The sequence below is a fragment of the Cheilinus undulatus genome, linkage group 6 (genome assembly GCF_018320785.1).
Source record: "Cheilinus undulatus linkage group 6, ASM1832078v1, whole genome shotgun sequence".
Lineage (NCBI taxonomy): Eukaryota > Metazoa > Chordata > Actinopteri > Labriformes > Labridae > Cheilinus > Cheilinus undulatus.
In genome coordinates, this window is record NC_054870.1 from 11684020 (window position 1) to 11705823 (window position 21804).

Below are 21804 nucleotides of genomic sequence, written 5' to 3' on the forward strand. Positions count from 1 at the left end.
ACAAAAAGGTGCTCATTTATGTTTCTACTCTAGTCTATTATGCAAGAAGACAGAGAAAATTAAGGTTTGACATTATTATTAAATGTATAGTATTAATGTTTGAACCATTGTAAATGAAAATGTTGGGCGGTCAAGAAATCTGTGTACTATTTGTTCAGTTGAAATTTTATTGATGATTGAACAACAAATAAATGAAAAATGTCAAATTTTTCATGTAATTCTTTCTAAGACCAAAGTAGATAAAAATGGCCTGTTTTCTCGTCTTCACTTCAGAAATAAACAACAAACAATACAATAAACAATAAACAAGAAACTTTTCCACCACTTTTCAGCCATCTTAAAATAAAGGTAAGTGACTTCCTGTCTGAATTTAACAATGGAAAAATAAACTTTCTACGGATCAAGAAAGGACAAAAGGAGACAGTTAAAAAGGCAAATGTTTGATAACACAAATTGCAGATGACTTTTGACTTGTCCACTGAGCTGTCTTTTAGTGTTTTAAAGTGAAATGAGACATTATGGTGCAGTGAGAGGAGATGCACTCTGCCACGTGTAACCAATGTGTGCTAAAGCATGTTAATCTTGATTTAAAGAATGAATGCACCGGTTACTAACTATTAATTGAGATTAATGTATTCATGCTGACAGCCTTACTGTCTTTTCTTTACGTGTGTCTTTTATTTGAGGTCAACAGGTACAGGAGAGACTGACAGTCTAAATAAATGTATTTGACATTTTTTCATTCTTCACTGGGCCGGTGACCCAGCTGCTGTATTTGAGTTTGAAGAGAGAGCAGGCTGCAAATACAGTGAAAAACACAGGATGTACTTTGTGTTTGTTTTCGGTTCTTTATTTTCCTCACCTGGTGCTAAAGGTTTGATAACCTGTCATCCTGAGAGTTTTGAGGATAGAAAATGGTTGGAGCAGAGCAAACTTTGCCTAGCATCACTTTATTTTCTCACACACAGCTAAAAACTGTGCTTCTCTGCTCATATTCTCTACCCAGGTTATAGTCTCTTCATTTTGCTATGTGGGCCTTTATGAGCGTGAGGAACTCCAGCTGTCAGCGCCCATCTCCTGATACCCATAAAGCCTTGTGTTGTGAGCTCATTCCCTGTAATTGGTTTGCATTATGTGCCCACTATGGACCAGAACCTGCACTTTCAGCCATTTCACTGCTGTTCCTGTGGTGTCACCTGTGTTTAAATTGCATCATTTTCACCTGAATTACAGGAAATACTTCAAACTGGAAACAAGAGCCTTGAGTCATTGTGTGTCAGTGGCAGTCATCCATCCCTCTCTCACAGTGATTTCAGGATTCCCCTTGAGTCTGGTCTTAATTGAGAGGAGATCATTAGCGTGAGTTTGGTCGTCTTATCTTTTTTAAGCCTTTATAATAAGACAGAGACCGGCTTGTATCCGTCGAGAGCCTCTTTGAAGCCATTCGGATAAAAGTCTTCTAAATGACTGCCTTAGCAGCGTTGTCTCCCCTTTAACCAGACATTAGCCCTCTTTTCTCTTCTGTTTCTCTGACACCAGTCACACCGAATCTCCCCAAAACCACCGGCCAATTAGGAGGGACACAAAAAAGATGAAACGCCATTATCGTGCCGTCCTCTGCCATACGTCCAACCAATTAACAGCAACGAGTGCGGTCAAAAAGTGGGAATTTTCCAGCAGCAAAGAGAGGGAACAGTCAGTGCGGTGTGCAGGCATTGACAGGACAGACACCAGGATGGATAATTGATCTTCATTACGTTAATTATGGCTGTGATGTGGAGCAGAGAATGATGAACGGGTCACACAGTTATGTCTGAATGTAGCCTGTAAAGCTCTCTGCTGACCTTGAAGCCAGCCTGAGAAGTGATGGCTCTGCTGAGGCGAGTTAGTGTTTGCACATAGAGTTTCACTGCACTTTTAAATCTTCGCAGACCTGATGGTTACCTGTTGTAAATCTCAACTCCCTCACCTTCTTTGAATTACTTGAGGTGTCTTTAAACTTCAACAAAAGCATGCAAGGTTTCTGCAAGGTTTCTGATTTCCTTCTGTCCACTCGGCTGCACGGATGACTGCACCGTCAGCAGGCCCGGCTCTGCCCTTGCATTTGAATAAACACCATCTGAGTTGGCTGCTTGTGTATAAAATCTGTCAGGAATCTGCCACCCAGCGATCCCGGAGACTCTGACCTCTGTCCCATAGGGAGCAGCTGACGGGACATTGCGGTGACAGGGTGTCTCCCCTGTCGATCCTTGTGCTGATACTCCGCGCAGCCTTGTCCTGCTCTGCTCACAACTCAAGTGGATTGCCGCTCTGCCTTATGCATTGGAAATGAGCTGAGGCTGCTTTACAGGATGCGATGAATAGTCGCAGGGATCGGATAAACACGGGCCTGTCACTAAGATTGATGGTTCCTGAGAATTTTTGTGGTCGTTGTGTCAGTAGTATAAACTTTTCCCTGCTGAATAATTGAGTCCTTCAGCTGAGGAGTCCTGTCAAGGCATTGTTGAGTTTACACTCATGGACAGAAGAAAGCTGAGGATGTGCAATTCCAGCTGATGTACAAGTTTCAGGAGGAAATACCTTACATGCAAACATTTGTAAGATTCCACTTTGCTAAGCTGTACACTCAGAAAGATTCTTCCACACTTGTTGCTCTGCAGGGAAAATTTAAAAACTGCAGCCATCTGCTTCCCATCCTATCACACCTGTTTTTAAAACTGGTTTTCAACATGAGGAAATTGATGTCTCAGCCAAAAAGAGATCCATATACTAAGCATTCAGTTTGGGATAAATTAGCATTATAGTAACTTACAACATAATTACAAACCTATCCTTTATTTTGCTTATTCTCTTTAGCCTTAAAGCCATGATTAAACAAACAGGAAGCTTCCTGATTCATTGTCAGTTCAAAAGTAGATGATAATATATCTTAAAATTCAGTGTATAGGGCACACTTTTAATACTTTTTTAATTAAAAAAAAGTTTTTTGGGATCCCTTGGTGTTGTGACCCTTGGGCCATCCATCCATCCATCATTATCCAAACAAATTTCCAAGTTCAGGGTCACTCAGCTGGAGCCAATCCCAGCTGTCATTGGGCTAAAGGCCAATCACATCCTACATACAGAAACAAACAGCTCACCTACACTCAGACACACAGCTATGGGCAATTTAGAGTTACAGTTTAGAGGCTGGATGATACTGGAGAAAACTGGCATTACAATAGGTTTTCTCTCTCTGATATACTGCAGTCTTTTTCTTAAAATTGAAATCAAACTAGATAATTAAAGTCCATTTATGTACACTAATTAAATTCAACATTATACACATTATGTTGACTTTTAAATCCACATTTTGAGCCTTTAAATTATCATTTTGACCTTTCAATCTCAAAATCATTCATCGTTATTGCCAAGTTTTATTTTTCCCCCATTATTCATCGGTGCTGGAAATGAGGTTGACAGTTTATGGTTAAATTTTAACCCTGGTTGGCTCCCAGGTTAGACCTAAATTCAGAATCCGGCCCTGCTGTGACTGGGTTTGACACCCCTGCCCAAGAGCATCATACCAGTGTAGTGACGGCAGAAGCCCCATCTGTGGCCCAGATATCAGCGGTGGATTCAGGGTGTTTGAGGAGCAGAGATTTAAAAAGCACGTTCTGTATGCAGGGGGAACCAGTGGACAAAATATTGAAGTACATTTAATCTGGGATTCTAAGAAATATGTTTTACTATTGTCATATCTACAGGTTCATTTTAGTATATTTTGTAGTCCTTCATGTTTCCTGTCTTGTGTTTCCTGTTTTATTTTACCTTATGTCTCTTTTCAGATCGCTCCTTCCTGCCCATCCCTACCTGTTCTCCACACCTGTGATTACCTCATGTGTTTCACCTGTGTTATTGTCTCCCTTCCCTCAGCTTATTTAGTCTTCCCTGCCCTTACCTTTACTACCAGATCGTCTCGTCTTTTGTGTCTGTGTTCCAGCATTTTCCTTGAGTTTCTAGTTTGACCAGTTATCTCATTTTTTGGACCTTGTCTTTGCCTGCCGTTTTAGGACACATCTGCCTAGTGTTTTGTGGATTTCTGTGTACCGACTTGCATTGATTAAACGTACTTTGAATGTTGCCACTGTGACTTCAAGTCTTGCATTTGAGTGGTTCGGTTCACCATCACAACTATGTGTTCATCCCTACTTTACCCCTTTGATAAAAATATGAGAACTTATGAAATATTCAATCATTCATTTTACAAAGATGCACAAGGAAATACATCAGTGAAAACCAGGGTCTAGTGGTATCTTATTGCATTTTCTCCACTATTGAACATGTGTCAAAGATGGTAGTTTGTCCAATTTTCTCCACTAACAGAGATCGGTGTAGTGGTTCCCACATGAGGGGTATACTCTTAATTTATAAACACGAATGAACATCTTCAGTAGGTAAGGACTGTTATAGAATTGACAGATAAAGAAGAGAACATTTTAACCATCACCACTGACCTGTACAGGCTGAGACAACTACATGCATGATTCTGTATTTTGAGCTTCCATAGTTCTCAGAGGTGTAATTGGTGATGCATTACAAAGCAATGCAGTTACTTTCTGTTGTCTTTGCTATACAAAGAGAGGGGATTTATAGGTGAGTTTACTCAGTAGCCTTGGTTTTAAAAGGTGGGTTGGGAACCTGGGTGGGACTTGCAGAGGTATGCCTTGAAAAAAAATCAGTGGTAAAAAGTCTATAAAATTCTTTCATTTTGAAGGAAATGTCTCCCTCTCTTTGTTTAGTCACATATTTTGTTCCCTTTTGAGTACAAACTGCCACATTTTCATTAAACACGTTAAGATATGGTTGAAAATGTCAGAAAGTTGGGTCATGATTCATCAATAAGGAGGTGGTGGTGAGTCCTGATGCTAGGCTAGTATACCACCCTGCAATACACCCCTGCTTACAGGGTACCAAAGAGGGCACGCTGTCATAGTTTGTCCACTTTATGTAGCACTTTAAAATGTTTAGCCAGCAAAAAAGCATTCAAAAGGACAGTTTTACAATGTCATTTCAAAGATCACCCTCCCCTCTGAGTCCACCAGTGCTGAATGTACATGCAGGAGGAGACATGCAGACTCTCACATGGCTCAGCTCTCTGACTGCTGATGGTCATGTCAGAGAGAATTTTGATAAATTAGTCAGAAAATCTGAAAAAAAAAAAAAAACAGAGTTTGGTTTATGTCCAACAATGCAGAGAGTGGCAGCATGATTTGCTTTAGGTCATATAACTAATGTTTCATGTCCATATGCGCATTGCCATGCAGTTGTAAAATGATAAATCATTCAGCCTTAGGCCGGCCACACACTACAGGATTTTGAGCCAGATTTCAAGCAAGATTTGCCTCCCACATTGACTGTGGGGGTGTATCCCGAGTGGCACGTGTTGCAAATGATAATTTGTCTACATAATTTGCGTGTGTGTGGTGTCAACACAATTATTTTAGTGCTCAAAATCGTGTCATATCCTCCCAGACCCCGAATCTTAAACATAAAACATGTTTGATATTTACGATTCTAGTTCGCAGAGCTCTCTGATGGAGTACCCACAACAGCCAATGAGAGTGAGCAGACGGGGCAGCGTCACCAGCAGATCATACGTACTTTCACCTCTCACAACCATGAACACAAGTATAGCTTCATTCCAGCCTGGATTTCATGGGTCTTTCCCTTGTTTTATGATTTTTGCTGCACCTGTAGCACATGCCAGGACAGCCTGTTGTGGAGGGACATCAAGAGGGTATTTCAGCAAACATCCATTTCTGTTTTTTTTCTGAAGTCACGTGATCATGCGAGGTCGCTGGAAGGTCGGCAGGTGAGTGGTCTCCAGTGATCTGACAGTCTGGCTGAGTTGTCTAGTGTGTTCATTCAGAGGAATAAGGATAAAAAATAGTTTGAAATTGTGCATATGTCTGTGGTATCCCATGTTTTTAAAACTGTTTCAGATTTTAAAATCGTCACCAATCAGCCCGATGAGCATGACTCTGGACCGTGGGAGGAAGAGAAGGGCCTCAGATGCAAGGGGGCATACAAACTCCATGTCAATAAGAAACAGGCAACCCCACGCCTTGACATGGACCAAATGCATGAATGTAGAATGTAGAACAGTCAGTCCCATTTCTACTCTTTAGCCCTTATCTTAGTTCTTCCCCTTGGTTTTGCACATTCATGTCAGGTGACGGGGTGTCCTGATTCTCTTTTGAATCGAGGACTAGGGCGAGGACATGGCCCTTGAAACAAAGATTTTTCAGAGCCACACTTAAAACCAAGGGGAATGATGAATTTCCCACCATGCTCTGCGTTCACTTGTGAAGTTGTGGACTACGAAGGAGGTGCTATTAACTGTATAAATGTATGGAGAAGATCAACAGAGATCCATAGTATGAACAGGATGGCTGAAGCTTTATTGTCACTTCTGATGACGCAGCTGTTTATCAGCTTTGATGATGAGCAGCAATCAAGTGGAAGGTTTTGAGCCCTACACATTAACACTCTATTTCAAGGGGAAGGGGTAGACAAAGGGGAAAGATTAAGGGGTATAAATGGAATTGGCCCTAAGTGTGAGGGGTGAGGGTTTTGCTGAGACGGGGCCTTTGATTACTGAAGAGGGACCAAAGAAACACAGGGGAGGTAAAATGACAAAATAAAATAAGAAAGACAATAAAACTGAATTTGGGGAGCAATCAGGAAAAAAAAACACAGGAGTACAAGGCTGGTAAAACCACAAAATTAAACAGGAAACACTAGAAATTAAACTGCAGAATGATTATAATCAAACATATTAAGAGAGGTAGGCTAAACAAAATAAAATACAAATTGAAATAAAAATCTGAAACAACACAGACAACACTCTGTGTTTTAAAGCACTCTGCTCTGCTCTTTCATTTGTGTGCTCTCTGCAGTTCCTACTTCAGTTTCTATGATGTCATTTCTTGGCTGTAGTCTCCAGAACAAGCACAATGTGCTTTATTAACAATGTGTACTGACTTTCTCACGATGAGTTTAGTCCTAATTATATCACCTGTCACTCCCTGATTCATTCCCTGCATACAAGGAGCAGAAACTGTTGCTGTTGTTCTTCCCTGCCCCTGAGCTCATCACACCTCTTACCTGTGGAAAACAACTCCTCAGTATGTCTATATTTATCTCTGAGCCACAGTGAAGGCCTGCCTCAGTCATAGGTAGCCAATTAGGACTTTCCACCTTAACACCTCAGGTTTTACACCGCTGCTTGAGACTTTGAACCGTAGGAACAAAAAAATACCTATAGACTGTTTTACGCTGCATGAAGCCAATTAAGTCCACGGTCTCCACAAAGGTGACACATTTCTAAACAGAACCCTATTAGCATTTGCATTTAAAGCAGACAAAGAGTTAATTGGTGATGAAATTGCTTTCTGTGAATTGATTTTTTTCTGCTTTCCCCTGTGTAAGGTAAATAAAATGAGTTTAATTCATTTGGAAAATTATAAATGAACCTTGAACTCCTCTGAATGCTATTACCTTAAAGTTAACAAGCTTGTGGCTGTATTTATTCAGGCATTTCAATTTGATTTGTTTATGGAAATATTCAAGCATGCCAAAACCAGAACACTTATCAATAGAAACCTTGCAATAAATAAATAAATAAATCACATAAGAGCATACCACCATCCTGTTCTCAGAATTATGACTCTTCCATTTCACTTAAAATGCTTAATAATCTCACAAAAATCACGACTGTTATATCTCAGTCCTTGATGGCATGTCCTCATGGTTGTTTGCCAATCTCAAGGTTGTCACTTTCTATTTTCCAATAACCATGAACCCACATTTACAAAATAAGCTTCATGCTGCAGAAGAAATGCTTAAAAATAAAAAAGAATGACAAAAATCAAACAGGAATGTCCAAACCAAACCTGTAGGAGTCCACTTATCTGTATCTTATTGTAGACAGCCAGTCCACCACGTTCCTTATTTATAGAGACAAACAAGGATCTACACTCACTATCCCACCTACTATCAATAAGGGTCACCGTTTAACCTAACAAGCTTGTCTCTGGACTGTGGGCGAAAATCACAGTCAATGGAGAGAAGCTTGGAGAACATGCAAACTGTTTATTTGGGAATAAATGAGCAACTAAGAGAAGAAAATCCCCCCCTATTAAACTGCTCATTACTGGTAGCTGGACAGCCTCTACAGCAATAATAAAAGAGGCAAATTAATACTTGAGAGAGAATCTACACACAAACATTGGGAACCGTCCTCTTTTTTCGTTATTTTAAATTCACACAAATTAAAATAATGTGGGTTTGAACAGTAGCTTCAGGTTTAGTAAAAACACTGTGAATCTCCACACATTTATAGGTCAACTTCCAAAAGTTATCAGTGAGATTATTTGGATGAATACTCGGCTTTTGTTTGCAGTGCTTCAGCCATGCAGTTTGTATTGTTTTGCATACAAAATGTTTTGCTGGTTAATTCAGAATTAATGGAAAGAATAGAAAGTAGATAAGTGATTTTTGCTGCATATTAAATTTCATTTAAAGCTGTTTTTAATGGAAGTTCTTCAAATTAATACAGATTGTCCTTATTAGATTAACACCAGTGTCTTTTATAGGTGTGTGTGTGTGTGTGGGTGTGTGGGGGGGTGTGTGTGTGTGTGTGTGTGAATATTCTGCTGAATTTTTGTGCCTTAATGATTTTTTTTTTTTTTTTTTTTTTGCTTTTTGGTCCCCTAAATATGGGACAACAAGTTTGTGCAACAAAGGTCTTAGTGCAGGGCCATCAACTACATTTGTACAAGGGCCAGCTTTTTCCTCTACAGGCACTTTGGTGGTTAAACTTGTTTTATTTTGGGGCTTTTTATGCTTTTATTGATAGCAGAGGGCAGTGGACAGAATTGGTAACAGGAATGAGAGAGCTGAGGAGAGACATGTGGGAAAGTGCTACAGGCTGGATTCGAACCCAGGCCAATTGCATACATGGGGCGTGGCTTAAATCACCAGGCCCCCTGCGCCCCTGGGTGGGCTGAACTTTTGATAGAACTAAAGGATTTTTTAAATTGGTCTAATTAACATATTTTTATTTTAATATTTTTTATTTTCTTTCAAATATAGCAATCTTTAGTCTCCAACAGTGAGATCAGTCCCTTTATCACAGCCGGCCACAAGGGGGTGATTGAGATATTTTGCCAGGTTGTCCATCAATAGGTTTGTTGCTAATATGCCATGTAGTGACATGTGAAAAACTTAAGCAGGAAAATATAGTTGACATATAACCACAGTTAGTTTTTTTTTTTTTTTCAATGGTGAATGGACTGATAAATTCGTCTTTGACATGCATAGTATTTGCTGATTATGGCTGACAAGTGGATTTCTGAAAAATGGATAAAACATGAAGTCATTCCTTATGAAACTTTTTCAATCTAAATTGTTTTTAGGAGTTGTTCTAATATCTCTCAGGAGTTTATTCAAAGAAGAAAATGAATTTGATGATGCTCTGGGGGCCGGATGGGAAGATAAGTGTATTCTTAAAGCCCAGGTTGTCTGGGAAAAAAGGATGTTTAGAGCTTGACTGTGCACCACAGCGTTGATGTTTTACAAGCTTTTTAAGCCAATAAGTCCAGGCGAGTCACAGTGGTTAAAAGATAGCATTAGGTCTGAAGGGTCAAGAAAGAAAGTACAAGAAGAAAATCCTTACCAGCTTTTGTGTGCTCTAAACTGACTGACAAAGAAATCAAATGCATACCTTAGTTTTATCAAACAGTGCGTGGTTGTCCAAAAGCATGTTCCGCTCGGTTCGAGCAAACCTCCTCAGGTCTCTCTCAAACTGCTGTGGACAAAAAGAATGAAAGAATTCAAACAGGAGTTTAACGATTTTATTAAAACATAAAGGACAAAACCTGCCTGGGTGCAGTTTTCTACCTGAAGCACTGATAGTGGTTGAATCCCATCAGAATGAAGGTATTCAATGTCTGACATTTCTGATATTCTTATAGAATATTTCATAGTCTCCACAGAGGCCGGCCTGGATAAAATCCCTTTCTGATGAAATAGAGACTATAGAGACGTCAACCTTGAAGTTGTTCTAGCTTTGTAGCATATTTTTCAGCACGCTGCTGGCACACATAGGGATGAATGATACTCATGAAATGCACTAACTCTACTTTCTTTTCTTCCCACGGAGTCCTGCAGCTACTGCTCACTGTCAGTCAGTGTGTAATCCTTCATACCCTGGAGCCGGTCCAGCCCAGCTGAGCAAAGGCGTAACGATCCATGGGTGGCGACACCAAGTCCACGCGCACTGCCCTCCAGCCCCTGCTGTCCCCCTCTGCCATGTTCAGACCCCCCTCCACTTGGCTGCCCTCCAGCCGCAGGATCAGGAAGCACTTCGCGAAGTGGTCCATGGCCTCAAACCTGTGGCAGGGGAGCTTGGACTGATCAAAGGTGGAGGCCTGGTAGTCAGAGAACAGCAGAATGCCCTGGAATGAGAAATAAGGTATAAATGTGAAATACAGGTTTAACCCCTGCACTGCTGGGCTTCTGTTTCTAATGCATTTCTAGTTTCTCCCACTCAATTAAATAGAGGCTGATCAGTGTGAAAGCTCAGCCTTGTCTTTGAACAAGGAGGTAGTTCTAACCAAAAATGGAGTCCACAAATCTTCTAAAGGTACTGTTTCTGCAGGAAATACAGCACTGGACTGGTTTTAGAGATGTTTTGATTATGTCGGCCAATTGGCAAGTTATTGGGTCTTCAGTCAGTCAGAAATAGTGTCAGCCATTGAGAGAGGGATGGTGGAATCAGTCTGCTGATTGACCACAAGGCCTTAAAGGCCAAGCATCAACCAAATTTACACTTACACATCTGAATTTCTTGAACATTTTCCTTTCCAAAATCTGCTAAACATACCTAAAATTTCAGTGAAACTATACCTAAAATGTGTGTAAGAACTTCCTAAACATTTTTGAAGAACTCTATAAGCTTTGTCCAAACATTTTCACCAGGCACTACAACCAGAAAAACACAAGGTTGACTGGGGCCATGAGGATATGCCCATCCTTTGGTGAAAGCTTTTTTTTTCCATGTTTGAGCTAATGTAATAACTTTTGATCTACTAATAGTTTCAAAAATGATGTTCTTTTTAACCATACAGGAAGTAACGACACCTCAGCTTCAGACAGTACTTACAAGGTAAAAGCATAACAAAGGTCAGTTTCTTGAGAAAAACTCTTTGCTTAATTGCTGATACTTATTGATGTGTTTACACAGATTAACTGGTGAACACTGGACATCATTGAGTCATTTTGTACATGCACTCCTGCATATTTCTCTGTGTATAACAATGTTAGACACGTTATGTGACAGAAAATACCCTCTGAAAACATTTCCTCTGAACCAGAATTACCAAAGAACTAGCATCCTTACCCACAGACATCTATTTTTAGCAAGTGACAAGATTTTAGTAATCAAAAAGTGTTAATGTAGCCTGCAAACAAACAAATCAACACAGAACATCTACAGTATATAAACTAAATACAGCAGGTATGATCCTGTAACAGGATAAACGGGTCCATGAAACATCACAACTTTAATGAAATACATATTTAAATTAAGCTAATTGGAAGTAATTCTTGGAAATTCTGGCAGGAAAGTTAAAGGCCCTCTTGCATTAGTTTGGCTTCAGAGTTGAAGGAGGACAGCCTGTGTATGTTTCTTCAGTAAGCACCCGAGGGCCCTGACAGCTTAAAGCTGGTCACCTTTCATCTCCAGCCCAGACTTCAGAGCAGCCAAGAAGAGCTGATCCTCTTCCTAACAGAGGATCAGAGCAGAGATACTGGCTGACAGAAGGTTAAAAGTACAGAGATAGCCAGCAAGGAAGATAGTGATCCCCCTTAAAACATATCAAATAACTCCATTTATCATTTTCCAAGACAGACTCCACAGAAGTGATGCCATGTTTGAAGTAATTAGGTCCAAGCAGTGTAAGACATGAGTACTGTCTCATTATAATACCAAAGATGTCAAATACTTTTCTATGTTATTAGAATAAAGAAGATTCAGTCACTGGAATAAAGCTCCAGGGTTCAGTTTGGATCTCAACAACACTTTCAGTTAAATCTTTGTTTTAAAGTGTTGGTCATAAGGAAGGGTGAAACATGTCAATGATATGGATCGACCCCTCAACGGTCCAATCAAACTGATTGAAAAGCAGAAGATTGCTCTTCCTTTACATGCCTGTATTTAAAAACTAAAAAATGAACACCTGTTCTACAGCTTCTGCCAAGCTGTGTGCCACCCTGACCTTAAGCAGCAAGCAGCCAAGATGATGAGGATGGAGATGTTCTGTGTGGTGTTGTTTCAGAGTGGTCAGTTAATAAGGAGTCTTTAATTTTCTATTGTTTAAAAAGTACAAAACAGCATTTACCCCTCAGTGCAGTGTGCTTCCACTACAACATGAACTCTTCTGACGACATTTCTCTGTTGAGCCACACTGAAGACATGATCACTTCTGTTGTAAAAGTCAGCTTCATCTTCATGGAGACACTGGAGGAGCTGCAGGTTTTGCACTTCCACACTGGCTTCATTTTTCAACACAGGAAGTTGGCAGCTAATCATAAAATTTTGGTACTTAGCAGTAAAGCAGAGGTTTTTCTTCTTTTTGTCAAAAACAAAAAAAAAAAAACTGGTTGTCTGTAACATTTCAGCAATGAAACTGTCAAAACATAGCAGAGATGTTTTTTTTTCTTTCAGTGAAATGTAATGATTGTGTGAAGTGGATTCATAATTGGAGTGAAATCAATTAGCCAGATCACAAGAACCCCCTTGGTGGACGTTGTTCAATGTAGATCTGTGAATCAACCTAAACAGGCATTATTTGAAATTCCAATCAAAGTGGCAGACTTTCAGTCCAGCACTGTAAAAAAGCCAACATGATTACTGTAAAGTGAACTAATAATGAACTACGAGGTGCACTTCTGAAAACTGAACTAGTTAATACAACAAATCATAAGGTGTTTTTTTACTATGTAATATATATCACGTAAACATTCAGATATCAGTTGAGCCAAAGTTTTCTGGGGGATCAACTTCAACATCTGGCTCAACTGCTTTAGTTGGGCCATTTGATAAGTATATATGAGTGATTTTTTTTTTTTTTTTTTTTTTACCAACTCAGCATTTTCAGCTATGAGCATGTTATCTAAACTAAAGGGCAACGTGAAGTATTAAGTAGGGCCCCTCAACGCAAAAAGCTCTGAAACATTAACTTTTTTTTACATTGGGCCACATATTTGTTTTTACAGTGAAGAGGAAATAATACACCAATCAGTTTCCTAAATTCTAGGCTGAACATGCTTCAGGGGTTGGTTATGTTCTGTCCACCTTTCAGCCATTTAGCCATGCCCAGCCATCAAAATTACATGACTTATTGGCTGGGTCTTGTGTGATGGTCGGGGCTTGTGTGAGTATGTCGAGGTCTTTAAAAACAACTTCCTGTTTCATGGCGTTCAATGCATCACAATGGCACCAGGGTTACAGGGTTTGACTGTAGTGAGGCACAGGTGTTTGGATGTTCTGCAACAATTTTTAGAGCGATTTAGACCATTAAGGAATAAGAATTCATAATCCAGAATAATGACTTCCTGTTGGCAGAAGGGGGTGCTGTGAGTAACTGTCAGCTTTTGAATATGACTGTGTTTAGGCTGTTAGTGTAGATCATTTATCAATTTTGTTTTTTTCTTTGTTTGTTTGTTTGTTTGTTTGTTTGTTTGTTTGGCACAGTGCCAGAACTGTCATCCAACTTCTCGGTTAGACCCTGGACACACCAAAGGGAGAAAAGTCAAGTTTTTAATAACGCTAGATCTACGACATGTCAAGATTGTGCAAAAAAAAAAAAAAAAAAAAAAATCTGGAGTGAATCAGATAAAATCCCTGAGGTCCTAATGTAAGATTGTAGCACCTTTGGTCAAAAATTGGACCTTTATCTGTTGATAACTTGGTGCCTATACTTTTCACCATGGCAATATGAGACTTTTTTGGCTGGACATGATATATTTGGGTACCAATTTTGATTAATGTAGCTCTGTCCGGCGCTGTCAAGCCATTTTTTAAATGCAAATGTATAAAATCGTTAGAATAGATAGTTTTTACTGCAACTGAAAGCTCTGCCCATTTTAATGTCTTTGAAGGCACATTAAAGCACCCAAAGGAGACCACAATTGTCAGAAAATCACAATAATTAAAATCCAGTTCAAACAGAGTCTGAGTTCAGTGCTCTGGTTCTAATTATACTAAGGCAGACTTTGTGAAATTAATAACAGATATCCTAATCACATCCAGATGAAAATGGTGATTTATACCCCTAGTCTTCATGTTGTCAAAAGTAAAAACCTCAGTCACATTTTCAAAGAATAAATTTCAGTAATTGATAGTCAACTAAAAACACAACAGCTCCTATTCTAAGAAGCCAGAGAGAGGGAGCACTGTCTGAACTGAACAGATGAGTTGTCAACATTTCTTCACCAAATCTCCCCAAACTTCAGTTTTTGTTGCCGTTGCACCAACACAGGTATCGATATGGTGTGATTTCTGACAGCTCTGGTGTGCCTGCTTTTTTCAGGATGCTTCCTCTTTTATCAGTGAAGAGCTGCAGAAAGTTTGATGACATCTCACCAAGTACTTTTGCCATATATGCTGTCAATTTTACCCAGTAAAAGTTCAAAGAACTGCCTGAATATTGTCTCGTACTCTGTCTCACTAAGAATTGATCTGACATGAAACAAAGTCACTTCATCTGTTACCTTACATGTAGGGGAGCGCACAGAAACAGAGAAACCGGCTTAGTTGAAAGCAAAGAAAAACACTGGGTTCTTTTTTAACCATATGTTGTCATTTAAAGCAGAAGCTCTACCAGAGACACTTAAAAACCATCACTGAAATCTCAACACAGATAGTCAGTGCTGCAGTTCTAATAGAAACATTCCTGGTTTTTATTTATTTATTTTACCAAATTTTTCTTTTCTTGATGGAGCTTTTAAATAAACAGATTCCTCACATTCTTAGAGATAAAGGGTTTTAGACAGAAAGCCCATGGAGAAAGAACATGAAGAGGTAAAAATCCTTGGTTGTGAAAAGATTTGGTATTTGCAATGATAAAAAAAAAAGTAGCCAGCAGAGCAATGAGAGGAATTTTCAGGGGATAATTGAGAGTTACATGGTTTTATCTCTGGTTCATCCTTGACACTCAAAACTTTGCATGTACAGCTGCTTGGTTAACTGAACACTTAAAGACATGACAAAAAGATGTGACTTTTTCACACAATGTCTCAAAACTTTTTGTCAAAATGAAACCCTGAGAAAGACGCAGAAAGAGAGAAGAGGGATATGCTGAAAGAGAAAGAGAGTGATGCAAAAATATAAAAGAGGGACCTACAGAAAAAAGAGAAGCTGAAACTGCAGACAGTGTCAAAAGGGAGATGCAGAAAGAGAGAGAGACGAAATATAGGAAGACTGATGATGAAAACACAGAAAACTGGGAAAGGGAGATGCAGAAATGAGAAAGAAGAACACAAAAGAGAAGAGGGAGATGTAGAGAGAAAATATGGAGATACAGAAATATAAAACCGGCAGATAAAGACAAAGAAAAGAAGAGGGAGATGAGGTAGGAGAGAAGAGACAGATAAAGAAACAAAGAAAAGAGAAGGATAGAGAACAAAGAGCTGCAGGAAAATATAATCTCAGAGAAATGCAAAAAAGAGAAAAGATACAAGAAGAGAGAAGAGGAAGAAATGGGTAGAAAGAAAGGAAGATACAAAACATAGAAGAGAGGTGCAAAAAGAGACGAGGAAGATGCCGAAAAAAGAGGAAGAACTAAGAGTGAGATGCAGAGAAGATGAAGATAAAGACGCATTGGAGAGGAAGAGACAGAAAGGAAAAGGGAAAGCTACAGAAAAAGAAAGGAGGGAGGTATAGAAAGAAGAGGAAGAAAGAGAACAGAGGGATGTGTTACAAAGGGAACGGGGAGATGCAAAAAGAAAAGAAGAAGAAAAGATACATAATCCATTTATCTGAGTAAGTTTGAATAAAATTGAATTAAATTTTACTCTTAAAAGAAAACATTTGGTCCCAGTTCTTTCAGAGCTGTTTTCCATACTATAGAGCTGTTTTCAGGGCAGAAAAATTTTCCAAGGACCCCTGCATACCCCTCATATTGATTTAACATATGCTAACTGCCATCTGTACTCCTAGATGCTTGATTTTAATCTCTTTAAACTGGATGCAAGCTCTTGTCTAACTGAATGTGGCTTCTTACTTTTGCTCTTCTTTGAGCAGCCAAATCAGAATCCCTCTGAGCTTTTCTGAGGATGTGGTTCACCATTTGTGTTTTCTGGCAGATGTATTACTCACTCTTTTGTTGGAAAAAAAAACCTTTTGTTTTGTCCTTAAACTCTGCAGGCTTTGTTATCAGATGACGCTTTAGCTTGGCGGGCTTCATGGATTCATTTGAAACACATGAAGACACGACACGTTTTGGTCTTCTGTCGCTGTTCTCAGTAAAACCAAACTCAGAATAGCTGTCATCATAGTTTCTCAGTTTAGCTAGTTTGAGTCGAGCATCACTTGATGGACTTAAATATTTATCCATCGTTGCTAGCTGGACCTGCAGTGGCTGATGATAGATTTAGTGATATCTGATAATATCTGAGTTTTTACTGGCCCAGTGCTGACTTATGTAGGAGTCTTTGATTTAGTATGGTTGTTTGATAGCGCTGTGGTCCTTACATGTTATTATTTGCATTTTAATGACATGGCATTACTTTATTCATTTTGCGGACCCCCAGCCTGTGGCTCGTGGATCCCCAGGAGTCCCCGGACCCCAGTTTGAGAACCATTGCCTTATAGAAATGTTTCCTTCTCCTTAAAAAAGCATTTCTTCTCCACACAGAAATGGGTAACCCTTTATGCAGAGCTGCTGTCCACACATACCACACCATGTTGTCTCGGCGTGAACTGGTCATGTGACACCATTCGTCACAACCTGTGACGTATAAATGCAGAAAAAGTGTTTCCATTGCACTTTTGCGATATATTTCTATATCAAAACATCTGAAAACCTCCTCATGAGAGTGTAAAAACTTTTTAGTGATATTTGAGAGGCTTTTCGAAATTCAGAAGTTTCCATTATCAGGTTTTTATTGCATTATTTAGATTTTGCGCATATCTAAGGGTAATGGAAACGCAGCTACTGAAATACATTTTTCCTTCAGAACGTACAGTTGTTTAAACTTTAACAAGTTCAGTGAACTATTCTTTAATAATTTGAGGCCAATTTTTAGTTCCAAGACATCACTATGTGGGCGGCACTGCGGTGCAAGGGTTAGCGCTGCTGCCTCACAAGAAGAAGGTTGCTGGTTCGCTTCCTGGTCAGGGCCAGGGCCTTTCTGTGTGGAGTTTGCATGTTCTCCCCGTGCACGCGTGGGTTCTCTCCGGTACTGCGGCTTCCCCCACCACCAAAAAAATTGCTCATTAGGTTAATTGGTGAGTCTAAATTGCCCGTAGGTGTGAATTAGAGCATGCCTGGTTGTCTGTCTATGTGTCAGCCCTGTGATTGACTGGCGACCAGTCCAGGGTGTTCCCCCGCCTCTCGCCCGATGACAGCTGGGATAGGCTCCAGCACCCCTGCGATATGGAACAGTATAAGCGGTATAGAAAATGGTTGGATGGACATCACTCCCCATGGGGGTGAAACAATGTTTTTTACAAAAGAACAAATATAATGTGAAATAGTTTGTATTTGTTCTAAATCATTACAGTTTAGGCCACAAAGTCACCAAATATGTCAAAGTAGTGAAAAAAGGCAAGCTGCCTCCACATGGTATCCACACCTTCTGTGGAAGTGAAGGTAATCGTATTAGTCCAATGATTGCATTAATCAAGAGTAAAGTGATCTTCATTGGTGAAATGGAGCCTGAAAAAAACGGTAACTTTTTTTGTCAGGGCTGAGAACAGAAGAAGTCATGAGGGTATAGATGCCAAACACTGTGTGAACATCTGCTCAGACTTGTCATCAGTCTAATTTGAGCCCTCAGCGGTGAAAGAGAAGAGGCTAAGTGTTAGATTCAATAGAGACGAGCCTCCAGTCAGCCGTACTACATGATGGAGGCCTATTCCCTGATAAGTGGTCACACTCCTTGGATAATGGAAATCTCTGCCAAGTAAGATGTCAGTTTGTTGAAGAGAGAGAATGAGAGAGGTCCACTGGAGAGAAACAAATCTGTTATTGGAGGAGACAGTGAAATGAAGAGGAAGCAGAAGAGTAAGAGAATAAGATACTCAACCTTTAAGAAAAAGGATGAACGAGGAGATAGAAGGAGGGGCAGAAAGAAAAAGACACAGAGCCCATGAATTGATTTCCTCTGAGCCGTGCCCCAGCTGATTATGCTTCTCCCAGGATGTGGGAGTGTTAAGACGATTAAGATTACAAATTGTCAATTTAATTCCAGCGCCTAGCGTAATTGTTGGGATACTACTCTCCTCTCAGTGGTCATAAATCTGCTGCACTCTCCTTAAAGAGCAATAATTGGGGAAGTGAGTGCAGCCAGCAGCCACTCAGCCTGTCCAGCCACTGACTCAGGTTAATCACAAAACATTAAACACCCAGTCAGCACTTGAATGGTCTCTGCATACTGTACCAGTTATCAGGTGAGGAGGCACAGAGTCATGGCTGTCTACATGTTTCACGGTGCATAATTTCAGCTCAAAGGTTGGCTTGAGGATGGTTTTACATAATTGTCATGAGGAGCTCAGACCAAGATCCCAGAACATTCCCCCCTGAAGTCCTGTTTACTTGATCAGTGTTAACACAAGCTTACTGGATTCAAGCACGATTCATGTGTACTCCTAAATGATTCCTGGTGGATGTCAACGCAACCAATTCTGTCAGGCTGAGGTGTGGGCTTTGACTGGCCACTCCAGAACATTCACCTTGTTGTCTGTAAACCAGTTCTGTGTTGCTTTCTCTGCATGATTTGGCTTGCTGGAAAACAAATCATCTCCAAAGCCGTAGTTCTCTTACCTTTGCCTTCTACCTTTACAAGCCCTCTGCTGAGAAGCACCCCTATGGCATGATGCTGCCACCACCATGCTTCACACTGGGGATGGTGTGTTTGTGATGATGTGCAGTTTTTGTGTCTTGTCTGATGGCCAAAAAGAATGATTTTGGTCTCATCAGACCAAAGAACTTTCTTCCACTTGACTGTGGAGTCTCCCACATGCCTTTTTGGTAAACTCTAGTCAAGATTTAATATAAGTTTCCTCCCATAAAGCTTTGACTGGTAAAGAACCCAGGCAACAGTTGTTGTCTGCAGAGTCTCTCCATCTCAGCTGCTGAAGCTCGTAACTCCTTCAGAGTAGTCATAGGTGTCTTGGTTGTCTCTCTCACTAGTCTCCTTCTTGCATCATGACTTAGTCTGTGAGGACGGCCTGAGATCCACACATGTGCCATATTCCCTCCATTTCTTGAATGAGTGGTGTAAAGCAGTGGTTTCCAACTGGTCCGGCCTTAGGACCCACCAGTCTGTCTTACAACAGATCGCAACCGAAGTTTTCAAAAAAATTTCAACTATGCATGTTAAGTAAACTGAATAGGTTGCAGTTTGAAGCATGATTGGACCAAAACATCTGATATAAAAAAGGAAAGTGAGAAAACTGACAAATTTTATACCCTCTTTCCCCATCATTACATGTCTATTTTGGCCAGTTTTCCAAAGACATTGAGAAATACCCTCATTAGCATGGGAAAAGTAGCCATTCATTGCAAGAAGAGGAGTTACATTAGTTGAAATATTGATCAAACATTTAAATGTACCCAATTTCACAGTAAAATGGTAAAATTAAAGGTATCGATGCATGTCCAATAAGGACTTGAGGAATTCAACCACCATTCCTCATTGTGACCCACTGTAAACTGCTCCACGACACACCTTTGGGTCCCGATCCACCAGTTGAGAACCACTGGTCTAACGCACACTTGTTTTCTTTCACTTTTCTTTTTTCTTGTTCAAAGACAGTAACATGCAATCTTCATACCCAATCACTCCTCATTTTAAGACAAACATGAGTGCTAGCAGCAGAGCTCAAGCTCTTTTGCTGCTGGGCACAAAACAGGTAGAAAAGACGCCTGTGCTACATTAGGGATCTTAAAGTGAAAAACTAAGTGGACAAATGGGAATTGAAACCACCATCGTCCTCTTCACTTTTCCTCCTCAGAGTCTGACTCATTTCAAATTCAAACTGAGGCTGAAGATTTTTTTGTCACCCTCTGCTGCACCCTTGGACCGCTTTCCCTCTGCAATTACAGATAACCATTCACCTCGTCATAGAAAAACAGGCAGAGGGATTCATAAAGACCCCTCTACGTTCAGTAATAGCTTAGCTAACGGCAGTGACAGCACCCACTTAGATAATGAACCCAGAATGACAGCATTAAAGCTCTTAAACAGTGACTAATCTGAAATTAAAATCCCTCAGAGACGCACTTGAGACAAGTCGCAGAAGAAGGTCTGCAACCCATCTCATCTGCGAGGCTGAAATGTAGGTCACTTCATATTTAGGAGGATATTTTGGGGCCTCCTGGCAGAGTGTTTCCTTCAGCTCTGGATCATTGTGATGCCTTCAGAGGAAAGTATTAATGAGTTATAGCGACAGCAGCACAGCCCATTAAGTAGCTGAATATGGATGCCCTTAGAACGAGGTTTGCCGCCCTCCTGCCTACGCGCTCGCTGGAGTCTCCCTCTCCGTCTGCCTGACACACATACAGTACGCTCACAAATCCTGCATAAAAACAGGATGTCATCAGGTTTCCCGTCTCAGCATTGCCGGAGGCTGTTTAGCCCAATAGCGCTCTGTAATCATCTCCCACGCAGCAGGTAATGTCAGCGAGCATCTGAGAGTAAGCTTATTCCAGCAGAACTGTTTACAGAGGGAATTACAGAGGAGGACAGCAGGAAGATAATCTTTCCCCCACAGCTTCGCCTCTTGAGCGCTGAAAGAAAAAAGGATCAAGGGAACGTGGCTTTCCAAACTGTGCAGTAAAATCTGGGCTTTTATTTTCTATATTTGAGATTTTTCTCTTATATTTACGCTGCTGGATGACAGGAGCATGTGTTCCAAAAGATTTAATGCTATATAAGTAAATGGATGAGATAGGAGGGAATTTTATTAATCCTGAAGACAATTCTTGTGCCAGGTTGCTCCAACATCACAGTACAGAGAATAAAAGAAAAGAAACAGAGTACATTAAGTGTATTATGAAATATTAAGGGGATGCATGTTAGAGAAATGATGCCTTAAAGGGATGAATAATAACTGAAGAAACAGAGTAAGATTAGTATGACAGTAACTGCATTACTGACAGAGTAATGACAGTTCAGACACAAACAGAAGCTCCATTAGTGCAAGCTGCAGGTAGTCAAAACAGTGATTATGCTACATGATAGTAATGGTTGGGTCCATACATGGAGGCTGCTGTCATTGCCCTCTCTCTCTCTCTCTGCCCTATCTGAACACAGGCACTGCAGCCCAAAAAACAATCTTAAAAAGAAAAATAACTCAGTATGCTGTGATAATCAAACACTCAAGGCATAGTCTGGGAAGTAATATTGCATGTAAAATAATTGACTGTTATTTTAACTATGCTGCAAAAAAATCATCATTATCATCATTTGAAAATAAAATTTGTAGAATTAAAGTGCTGTATAAACATCATATTAGGGCTGTAATGGTTC

At 40.1% G+C, this 21804-nt stretch overlaps 1 protein-coding gene across 1 annotated transcript in view; it reads right to left on the reverse strand.

Moving 5' to 3' along the window:
- The window catches only part of dntt (deoxynucleotidyltransferase, terminal), a 181157-nt gene that overhangs the window by 57270 nt on the left and 102083 nt on the right, over positions 1-21804 (reverse strand). The window contains exons 9-10 of the mRNA XM_041790217.1: positions 10254-10502; positions 9770-9853 (exon numbers count right to left, since the gene is read on the reverse strand). Coding sequence (XP_041646151.1) covers positions 9770-9853; positions 10254-10502 — 333 coding nt within the window. The remainder of the gene's footprint in view (positions 1-9769; positions 9854-10253; positions 10503-21804) is intronic.